At 31.7% G+C, this 12,069-nt stretch overlaps 1 protein-coding gene across 2 annotated transcripts in view; it reads right to left on the minus strand.

The window, feature by feature from the left end:
- Positions 1-2,338: 2,338 nt before the first annotated feature.
- Positions 2,339-12,069, minus strand: part of LOC127718452 (sulfotransferase 1B1-like) — a 59,088-nt gene continuing 49,357 nt past the window's right edge. For both annotated transcript variants that reach the window (XM_052224482.1, XM_052224483.1), the window contains exons 5-6: positions 6,869-7,034; positions 2,339-2,603 (exon numbers count right to left, since the gene is read on the minus strand). In XM_052224482.1, coding sequence (XP_052080442.1) covers positions 2,491-2,603; positions 6,869-7,034 — 279 coding nt within the window. In that variant the 3' untranslated portion in view covers positions 2,339-2,490. The remainder of the gene's footprint in view (positions 2,604-6,868; positions 7,035-12,069) is intronic.

Genomic DNA, 12,069 nt, shown 5'->3' on the forward strand with positions numbered 1-12,069 from the left:
CTTTAAAGACAATTTTACACAATTTGTTCATCAAGTTTGCTAACATTTAAAAATCTTCTCCTCTGAAATACAGGTGAGCTATTCAGGCTCTTGTGAGCCTCTTGTTTTCTTCGTGCTTGAAGGTATTGATTTGATATTTGGTGTATTGTTTTATTATGATAAGTTACAGATCAAGATCGAATTTTGTTCCAGTCTGATGATTTTGTGCAGAGTTATGGTCCTTGGACTTAGATAATTCACTAAAATAATTTGTTTTCCGCACTTTTTTTCGTCATGCTAGAAGATATTGATTTGATAATTGGTTTATAGTTCTATCATGACAAGTTACAGATCAAGTCCGAATATTATTCCAGTTTGATGATTTTGTGCAGAGTTATGGTCCTTGGACTTTTCCTCCCTTTTTTTAGTCATGCTTGAAGATATTGACTTGATATTTGTTATATAGTTTACACCATGACAAGTTATAGATCAAGTTAGCATTTTGTTCGAGTACAATGAATTTCTAACCGGTAGGGTACTATGTATTGCCATGCAATACTCTCAGAATGCTTGTTTCATAATATTTTACATTTTCATCTAATTCAAAACTAGACAGGAACTGAGAGCAGAACTTACACTATGGTTCAAAAGACACAATATAAAAATAAGATGTGGCATGATTGCCAATGAGACAACTTTCCACAAGAGACCAAATGATGTAGAAGTAAGGAACAATAAACCGGTTTAACTTTGCTATAACATATCAAATTAAAATTTATGGATGCCTTTTTATTGAAATTATATTCATTCATATAACAACATTAACTGTAAAATGAAATGCACATCCTTAAGTCTGGAATTAAATGCATCCATGAATTAAAAACAATAAGGTACTTCCCTTATTACTCAATTTACTTACATTCATCATAAGTTATTAAAGAGTGATTTATTATATGTATACTAGACTTTGGATAAACAGACACAGCAAGGGAGGCCTACCTACCTTTGTGAAGACAGTGGAGGCTGTTGTCCATGATAAACATGGGATCAATGATATTGGCTTCGGGTAAACTGATGCTGCAAGTGAGGCCATCTAAGACTTTATATGGTATCTTTGATGAGTTTATTTTTTTGATATTTGTCATGCATGTTCAAATAGTTCTATTTACTTCTTACAATGTTTCATAAAGTCTAACAATATGTATTTAAAGTGTACACTGAAGCAAAATTGACATGCTTGGTTTATACCCTGCTGTTCTAGTTCTACATTGTATAAGATAAAAATCTTCTAAATTACATTCCCTGTTCTTGTTGACTATTTCCTTTTACATGTTTTACATTTAAGACAGATTTCAGTGTGTCAAGAATGTCTATTTTTGTCTCGCCTTGACGGAGTCAAAAAGCGAGACATAGGTATGCTGTTTCCGGCGGCGACGGCAACGTCAACAATGTATTAGTTTGTGATTAGGTCTAGTTCATGGTGAACCACTAGTGGTAGGTCAATGATATTTGGTATGCAGTTGTATTATCATTGGCACATCTCATTAACATGGAGATTATTTGGCCCCGCCCCCTCAGTCAAGGTCTATTGACTTTGAAACTTTTCATAGTTTACATGTATTAGATTGTGATTAGATCAATTTATGGGGAACCACTAGTGGTAGGTCAATGATATTTGGTATGCAGTTGTATAAGCATTGGCATATCTTATTTCCATGGAGGTTATTTGGCTCCACCCCCTTAGTCATGGTCTATAGACTTTGAAATTTTGCTAAGTAACATGTATTAGTTTGTGATTAGGTCAGTTCAAGGGGAACCATTAGTGGTAGGCCAATGTTAATTGGTGTTCAGTTGTATAAGCATTAGCACATCTCATTTCCATGGAGAATATTTGGCCTCGCCCCCTCAGTCATGGTCTATTGACTTTGAAACTTTTGCTTAGTTTATTTTGCTTAGTTTACATGTATTAGTTTGTGATTAGATCAGTTTAAGATGAACTGCTAATGTTAAGTCAATGATATTTGGTATGCAAATGTATTGGCATTTGCAAGTATCGTTTCCATGGAGATTATATAGCCCCACCCCTGATCATGGTTCATTGACTTTGAAACTTTTACATAGTTTACAAGTTAATGTTTGTGTTTAGGTTTGTTTAAAGGGAACGACTTATAATAAGTCAATGGTATTTGGTATGCAGTTGTATTAGCATTGGCACATCTCATTCCATGGAGATTGTTTAGCCATGTACCTTCAGTCATGGTTCATCGACTTTGAATATTTGCATAACTTACATGTTCAAGTATTGCTATTTTAATTTCAACATTTGCATTATCAAAATTACAAAAAGGCGAGGCATATCTCTGTGATAACAGTTTATCTAATTCTAAGGTTTATTTTCTATATGAATTTTAATAATTTTATAATCTGTCTAGTAAATATTGTGTCTTTGTAAGCTATTTAATACATTTTGAATAAATAAGATTAGATGAATTACATGTATTGTTTTATCATTCATATTGTGAATTTAATGTCTAAATTTAAATCAGCCATTTTTTCCTGAAAAAATTTATCAAACTTTTCATTCTGTGCTACTGTAAAAACCTTCTTCCATCCACCCACTTTACCTGTAATATACAAATATTTAAATATATCCATTGTTGTTAAATCATAGCAGTGCTTCAAATATAATTAGAAAAAGAAGGTCAATGAGACTGCAACCATACAGCACAAAAAAAAAACAAAAACAAAAAACATTTAAAAATTGACTTGGGATTATTATACCGGCGTTTATGGGACGTATTATGGTGAACCGTTGTCCGTCCCTCCGTCGTCAACATGTCGGACATTAACTCAAAAAAGCTTTAACCAATATGTATAAAACTTTGGGGAATTGTTTATATCTATTGACGTGAGCTCCCTTTCGTTTTTTATAAATTTCAGATTTACCGTTTCCGAGTTTTGGTTTTTTTTTATTCATTATAAAAGGGGGGATTTTCCAGTTTTCAAACAATAACTCAAGAATGCTTTCACCAACTTGCAAGAAATTTTGGTGAATTGTTTATATTCATTGACATGAGCTCCATTTTGAATTTTTATAAATTTTAGATTTAACGTTTCCGAGTTACAGGGTTTTATTCATAAAAAAGGGGGATTTTCAAGTTTTCAGACAATAACTAAAAAATGCTTTCAGCAATTCTCTCGAAACTTTGGTGAATTGTTTATATCTGTTGATGTAAGCTCCCTTTAGAATTTTATAAATTTTAGATTTTACATTTCTGAGTTATGGGGTTTTATTCATTAAACAAGAGGCTCTCAAGAGCCTGAATCGCTCACCTGTTATTTTTTTTTGCTTAAATCTTTCATCAATGATTATTTTTGCTTTTTACCCATATGTTCCATTTTAGCCATAGTGTCTATGTTTCTTGGCGTACAAGGAAATGAAGTACAAAATTTATACTAGATTCATTTGAGAAGATTTTTAAAGTTAAAAAACATAAAACAACTTGTGTAAAATTGTCCTTAAAGGGCAATAACTCCTAAAAGGTTCAATTGACCATTTTTGTCATATAAAACTTTTTTGTAGATCTTACTTTGCTGAACATTTTTGCTGTTTATAGTTTATCTTTATCTTCAATAATATTCAAGATAATAACCAAAAACTGCAAAATTTCCTTAAAACAACCAATTTAGTGGCAGCAACCCAACAATGGGTTGTTCGGTGTGTCTGAAAATTTCAGGGCTAATAGATCTTGACCTTTGGAACATTTTTACCCCATGTCAGATTTGCTCTAAATGCTTTAGTTTCTGAGATATAAGCCAAAAACTGCATTTCACCCCTATGTTCTATTTTTAGCCATGGCAGCCTTGTTTGTTGATGGATCAAAATTTCGGATACAATTCATAAACTAGATTCCTAAAGGAACATTCATTCAAAGTTAAGAAGTATTAGGCACAATAGTTTCAGAAGAGAAGATTTTTAAATGTTAGCAAACTTGATGAACACATTGCGTAAAATTGTATTTAAAGGGCAATAACTCCTTAAGGGGTCAATTGACAAATTTGGTCATTTAATTTTTCTGTAAATCTTACTTTGCTGAACATTATTGCTGTTTACAGTTTATATCTATCTATAATAATATTCAAGATAATAACAAAATACTGCAAAATTTCCTCAAAACTACCAATTTAGTGGCAGCAACCCAACAATGGGTTGTTCGATTTGTCTGAAAATTTCAGGGCTGATAGATCTTGACCAATTGAACAATTTAACTCCTGTCAGATTTGCTCTAAAAGCTTTAGTTTTGGAGATATAAGCCAAAAACTGCATTTGATCCCTATCTTCTATTTTTAGCCATGGCGGCCTTGTTTGTCGATGGATTAAAACTTTGGATACAATTTATAAACAAGATATCCTAAGGAACATTTAGATTAAGTTTGAAGGTATTTGGCCCAGTAGTTTCAGAGGAGAAATTTTTAAATGTTAGCAAACCTGATGAACAAATTGTGTAAAATTGTCTTTAAAGGGCAATAACTTCTTAAGGGGTCAATTGACAATTTTGGTCATATAAAAACTTTTTTGTAGATCTTACTTTGCTGAACATTATTGCTGTTTACAGTTTATATCTATCTATAATAATATTCAAGATAATAACAAAAAACTGCAAAATTTCCTCAAAACTACCAATTTAGTGGCAGCAACCCAACAATGGGTTGTTGGAAATGTCTGAAAGTTTCAGGGCTGATAGATCTTGACCAATTAAACAATTTTTCTGTGTCAGATTTGCTCTAAAAGCTTTACTTTTGGAGATATAAGCCAAAAACTGCATTTGACCCCTATGTTCTACTTTTAGCCATGGCGGCCATGTTTGTCGATGGATTAAAACTTCTGATACAATTTATAAACTAGATATCCTAAGGAACATCTAGATGAAGTTTGAAGGTATTTGGCCCTGTAGTTTCAGAGGAGAAGATTTTTAAATGTTAGCAAACTTGATGAACAAATTGTGTAAAATTGTCTTTAAAAGGCAATAACTTCTTAAGGGGTCAATTGACCATTTTGGTCATACAAACTTTTTGTAGATCTTACTTTGCTGAACATTATTGCTGTTTACAGTTTATATATATCTATAATAATATTCAAAAAAATAACAAAAAACTGCAAAATTTCCTTAAAACTACAAATTTAGTGGCAGCAACCCAACAATGAGTTGTTCGATTCGTCTGAAAATTGTTGACCAATTGAACAATTTGACCCTTTGTCAGATTTGCTCTAAAAGCTTCAGTTTTTGAGATATAAGCAAAAAACTGCATTTGACCCCTATGTTCTATTTTTAGCCATGGCGGCCATGTTTGTCGATGGATCAAAACTTCGGATAAAATTTATAAACTAGATACCCTGTTTATATATATCTATAATAATATTCAAAAAAATAACAAAAAACTGCAAAATTTCCTTAAAACTACAAATTTAGTGGCAGCAACCCAACAATGAGTTGTTCGATTCGTCTGAAAATTATTGACCAATTGAACAATTTGACCCTTTGTCAGATTTGCTCTAAAAGCTTTAGTTTTTGAGATATAAGCAAAAAACTGCATTTGACCCCTATGTTCTATTTTTAGCCATGGCGGCCATGTTTGTCGATGGATCAAAACTTCGGATAAAATTTATAAACTAGATACCCTGAGGAACATTTAGTTAAAGTTTTAAGGTATTTGGCCCAGTAGTTTCAGAGGAGAAGATTTTTTAAATAGTTTACGACGACAGACGAGGAAGGAAGCCTAGTGATGGCATAAGCTCACATAGGGCCCTTCGGGATTTTCCAGTTTTTGGACAATAACTCAAAAATTCTTATGAAACTTTGGTGAATTATTTATAGCTATTGATGTAATCTCCCTATTGATTTTCATAAATTTCAAATATGACATTGAGAAGAAATTGAACTTTATTTGTTTATAGTCTGACAACAGATTTACTTAATAGTGCGCAACAGCACAGTGTATTGCACAACAGCAAGAAATCTTTAATTGAATATAACTTCAATTCATATAACCAATTTCAAATTCTTTGACTACATTTATTCAGAAACCTATAATATGTCAAATATTTAATTACAATCCAAATTCAGACATGTATCAAGCTTGAATATAAAAAATTTGTGTCCATTTTTGCCCCAACTGTTCAGTGTTGGACCCCTGCGGGCGTATCTAGCTGTGCTCAGCAAAGCAGTTTATTAGTAATAGTGTCAATACAATTTGTCAAATTTGAAATTTCCTGAAGTCTAGATGGTGATTTTTAACAGAGCCTACCACAGTTTCAAGTGACTGTTAAAATATCCATCTCAGTTTCTGTATAAATGTTTATTCTAGTGTTATAATCTTCTGTTGATCAGTAATGACAATTTATTTTAGAAGTCAATATATGGGCTCCGTCGGATAGAAATCGACCTTATGCAAGTGAAATCAATATATCTGTTATCCTATTTCGGCTTGAAATAAAATATCTATCAAATGTCTGTAACTGTTTGAAAATTGAGTTGTTATAAAAACCATATAAAACAGATCAAAATTCATATTTTATTTCGTATTTGAACATGTTGAATGTTCCTAAAACTAATCGAATTTATATACATGTACATGTAAATGTTCATTTGCATAAGGTCTATTTCTATCCGACGCAGCTCATATATCACTTGACAATATTTGTTCACAACTGGTACCTAATTAAGCAAAATCTTTATTATCTTTGTTATATATCTATATGTCCCAGTTAACATCTGGTCTTGGTATCATATATATTCCCTTTCATGTAATTTTAAAAAATTGTGTCTAGTTGTAGTTATTTTGTTGTTAATTAAATTATCAACATGAATGTTTCAAAATAATAAATTACCCTCTCTAAAGATACCAGCAGTGTTTTCTTTCCAATGACTTTTAATGGTAAATTTATCCTTTTGCATCACTTGAAATTGACACTTGTCTTGGATATCTTTTAACAACTTTTCATCATATGGTTTCTCTAGAAAGTTTGCTAACTTTCTTATTTCTTCAATGCCATTCTGAAAAAAAACTATGTGCTATAAATACTGAAAGATTATTTTATGCACCACCTACAATAGTAGGGGGCATTATGTTTTTCGATCTCTTTTTCTTTTCATGCATTCTTCTATCCTGTATCAGGTTTTGAACAATAAGATTTTTAACACAACTTTGCTATTCCTTTTCCAAATTAAAATAATTCAGTTGGAATGGCTACAAATTATACCCAAATCTAGATAATTGCCGAATCGCTTTTAAATTAAGTGGATGAAATTAAAATACTGATGCTAAAAAAGATAAGCAAACGCACAAAACAAATGCACATTGGCCAATATTAGAGAGTAAGGTATGGAAGCTATATTCATGATATTTATGCAGGTTAAGTTTTCTGAACTAGATTTCATTTACTGCCAGCATGTATATATTATTTAGCATTGATTCACATGAACATGTGTTTTTGTATTAGAAAAACAAAGGATATGGGGTATCCATCCAAGACACAAAATCAGTACATGTTGTAGTCTATATTACTGTATACCCTAGAAATTTTTTCTGAATTAATTTTTGTTGTGTGTTAATATGTACCTTTGTTATTATAATCTATTATTCCACTTACTTAGAATAAAAAAAGGTGAAGGTGAATGTTCAAAATCTAGTTGAACTCAACCACATGTTGAATATGTGCCTATGTCATGTTTGGAACTTGGTCAGGGGTTGTCTGTAAGGGAATATTGGGTTTATCTTCTATATTCTCTGTTACATTTATTAACTACTTCAGTACCTATGTTGACTAGGTGTAGATTTAGTGCTTGACCTATTGAATACTCATCGCATTTTATTCATTTTTAAAAAAGCATGCAGAACTTATTTCAATGCTCCTTCAAATAAGTGTAAGATAGATATTACATATGCAGGTGTTACGGGAATGTTGCTACCAAAACATGGAAAATCTACAATGCTTAATCACAAGCTATTTCAACTTTCTTAAAGTTGAGTTCTTAACTGACTATCACTGTCAAATTCTAGGTGGCTAAGGTAAGTAACATACAAAACTGTATCTGTGGTATCTTATGTTTCTGGTTTAGCGTGATAGATGCTACCAACATAGTTATTGATTTCAAAATTGAAACAATGCTTATTACCACAAAACACAGATCAAGTTTGAATTTTGGTGGCGTCACTTAAACCGTTCTAGAGTTATGCCCTTTATAAATGGAAAAATTGAAAAATTTTTAGTTTCTGTTCTCTAACTTAAGTTTGCCTCAACCAAATGTTATGAAACTTATACACAATGCTTATTACTACAAAACACAGATCAAGTTTGAATTTTGGTGGCGTCACTTTAACCGTTCTAAAGTTATGCCCCTATATAAATGGAAAAATTGCAAAAAAAAATTTTTTCTAAAGGTAAAAAGGTCACCAAACTCTGAATTATTCAACAGAAGGACAGCACCTTGATATTGTCGGTGTTTTTTATGTCAGAATCATAGTGGATTTTTAAAAGGGTTGATCAGCCCTTCCATTAACAAGATAACTGTATTTAAGTTGGCGATTCTTTTTTAATAAACAAATTTAGACTTTTTTGGGATAAAGATTGCATTTATGCAATCAAAATCCTTATGTGGCTGTCTTGATAGTTATAAATTTTCCAGAATTTATCACTCTTTTGAGATGGACAAAACTAATGAGCACAACATTCTTTACATACTATGAACATTCAAGAAATTTATCAATTAAATATATACACAAATATTCAAGTTACAGAATGATGTGTATGTGTAGCCATTCTTGTCAAGAAAATACATAAATTGTGCATTATGCATGAATTTGGTATCTGTTGCAAAATATCAATAATGTCATTGTTAAAGTGATATTTAAAATTTGAGTTATCTTTCTTTGTCCATAATTGAAGTTGCCTTCTAAATCGGGTTCACATGTAGTATCAGAGACATATTGTATTATATGCCTCTGGTAGTATGCTGTTTCAAAGCAACTCTGATGTCTAAAAGTGATGGCTAACTAACAGATGTTACTACAGTAAAAAGAGATTGTCAAACACAGCGATACTATTTAAGTATAAGGTTACTCATTTTATATACATTGACTATTCAATATGAAAGATAGTCCAGCAATTCGTCCATGATTGAAAAACCAAAGTCGCATAAAACAGACTATGATTGTCTAGGTTTTCTTATTAAGTGTGGAATATTTGTAATGTGCATAGTTGCAGTCAGGATTATTTTTTTTTTGTATATAAAATTATTTGAATGCCGTCATATTGACCTATACTGCACATTTTATATAATGTGATGATGGTTACTATACCTGGTGCATATCTTATATAATGTGATGATGGTTACCATACCTGTTGCATATCTTATATAATGTGATGATGGTTACCATACCTGTGACATATCTTATATAATGTGATGATGGTTACCATACCTGTTGAATATCTTATATAATGTGATGATGGTTACCATACCTGTTGCATATCTTATATAATGTGATGAGGGTTACCATACCTGTCGCATATCTTATATAATGTGATGATGGCTACCATACCTGTGACATATCTTATATAATGTGATGAAGGTTACCATACCTGTGACATATCTTATATAATGTGATGATGGTTACTATACCTGTTGCATATCTTATATAATGTGATGATGGTTACCATACCTGTTGCATATCTTATATAATGTGATGATGGTTACCATACCTGTGACATATCTTATATAATGTGATGAAGGTTACCATATCTGTGACATATCTTATATAATGTGATGAAGGTTACCATATCTGTGACATATCTTATATAATGTGATGATGGTTACCATACCTGTTGAATATCTTATATAATGTGATGATGGTGACCATACCTGTTGCATATCTTATATAATGTGATGATGGTTACCATACCTGTTGAATATCTTATATAATGTGATGATGGTTACCATACCTGTTGAATATCTTATATAATGTGATGATGGTTACCATACCTGTTGCATATCTTATATAATGTGATGAAGGTTACTATACCTGGTGCATATCTTATATAATGTGATGATGGTTACCATACCTGTTGCATATCTTATATAATGTGATGATGGTGACCATACCTGTTGCATATCTTATATAATGTGATGATGGTGACCATACCTGTTGCATATCTTATATAATGTGATGATGGTGACCATACCTGTTGCATATCTTATATAATGTGATGATGGTGACCATACCTGTGACATATCTTATATAATGTAATGATGGTTACCATACCTGTGACATATCTTATATAATGTGATGATGGTTACCATACCTGTGACATATCTTATATAATGTGATGATGGTTACCATACCTGTGACATATTTTATATAATGTGATGATGGTTACCATACCTGTTGCACATCTTATATAATGTGATGATGGTTACCATACCTGTTGAATATCTTATATAATGTGATGATGGTTACCATACCTGTTGAATATCTTATATAATGTGATAATGGTTACCATACCTGTTGCATATCTTATATAATGTGATGATGGTTACCATACCTGTTGCATATCTTATATAATGTGATGAAGGTTACCATACCTGTTGCATATCTTATATAATGTGATGATGGTTACCATACCTGTGACATATCTTATATAATGTGATGATGGTTACCATACCTGTGACATATCTTATATAATGTGATGATGGTTACCATACCTGTTGAATATCTTATATAATGTGATGATGGTTACCATACCTGTGACATATCTTATATAATGTGATGATGGTTACTATACCTGTTGCATATCTTATATAATGTGATGATGGTTACCATACCTGTTGCATATCTTACATAATGTGATGAAGGTTACCATACTTGTTGCACATCTTATATAATGTAATGATGGTTACCATACCTGTTGCACATCTTATATAATGTGATGATGGTTACCATACCTGGTGCATATCTTATATAATGTGATGATGGTTACTATACCTGTTGCATATCTTATATAATGTGATGAAGGTTACCATACCTGTTGCATATCTTATATAATGTGATGATGGTTACCATACCTGTTGCATATCTTATATAATGTGATGAAGGTTACCATACTTGTTGCACATCTTATATAATGTGATGATGGTTACCATACCTGTTGCACATCTTATATAATGTGATGATGGTTACCATACCTGGTGCATATCTTATATAATGTGATGATGGTTACTATACCTGTTGCATATCTTATATAATGTGATGAAGGTTACCATACCTGTTGCATATCTTATATTATGTGATGAAGGTTACCATACCTGTTGCACATCTTATATAATGTGATGAAGGTTACCATACTTGTTGCACATCTTATATAATGTGATGATGGTGACCATACCTGTTGCATATCTTATATAATGTGATGATGGTGACCATACCTGTTGCATATCTTATATAATGTGATGATGGTGACCATACCTGTGACATATCTTATATAATGTAATGATGGTTACCATACCTGTGACATATCTTATATAATGTGATGATGGTTACCATACCTGTGACATATCTTATATAATGTGATGATGGTTACCATACCTGTGACATATTTTATATAATGTGATGATGGTTACCATACCTGTTGCACATCTTATATAATGTGATGATGGTTACCATACCTGTTGAATATCTTATATAATGTGATGATGGTTACCATACCTGTTGCATATCTTATATAATGTGATGATGGTTACCATACCTGTGACATATCTTATATAATGTGATGATGGTTACCATACCTGTTGCACATCTTATATAATGTGATGATGGTTACCATACCTGGTGCATATCTTATATAATGTGATGAAGGTTACCATACCTGTTGCACATCTTATATAATGTGATGATGGTTACTATACCTGTTGCACATCTTATATAATGTGATGATGGTTACCATACCTGTGACATATCTTATATAATGTGATGATGGTTACCATACCTGTTGCATATCTCATATAATGTGATGATGGTTACCATACCTGTGACATA

Source organism: Mytilus californianus, unplaced genomic scaffold (genome assembly GCF_021869535.1).
Source record: "Mytilus californianus isolate M0D057914Y unplaced genomic scaffold, xbMytCali1.0.p SCAF_10, whole genome shotgun sequence".
Classification (NCBI taxonomy): Eukaryota; Metazoa; Mollusca; class Bivalvia; order Mytilida; family Mytilidae; genus Mytilus; species Mytilus californianus.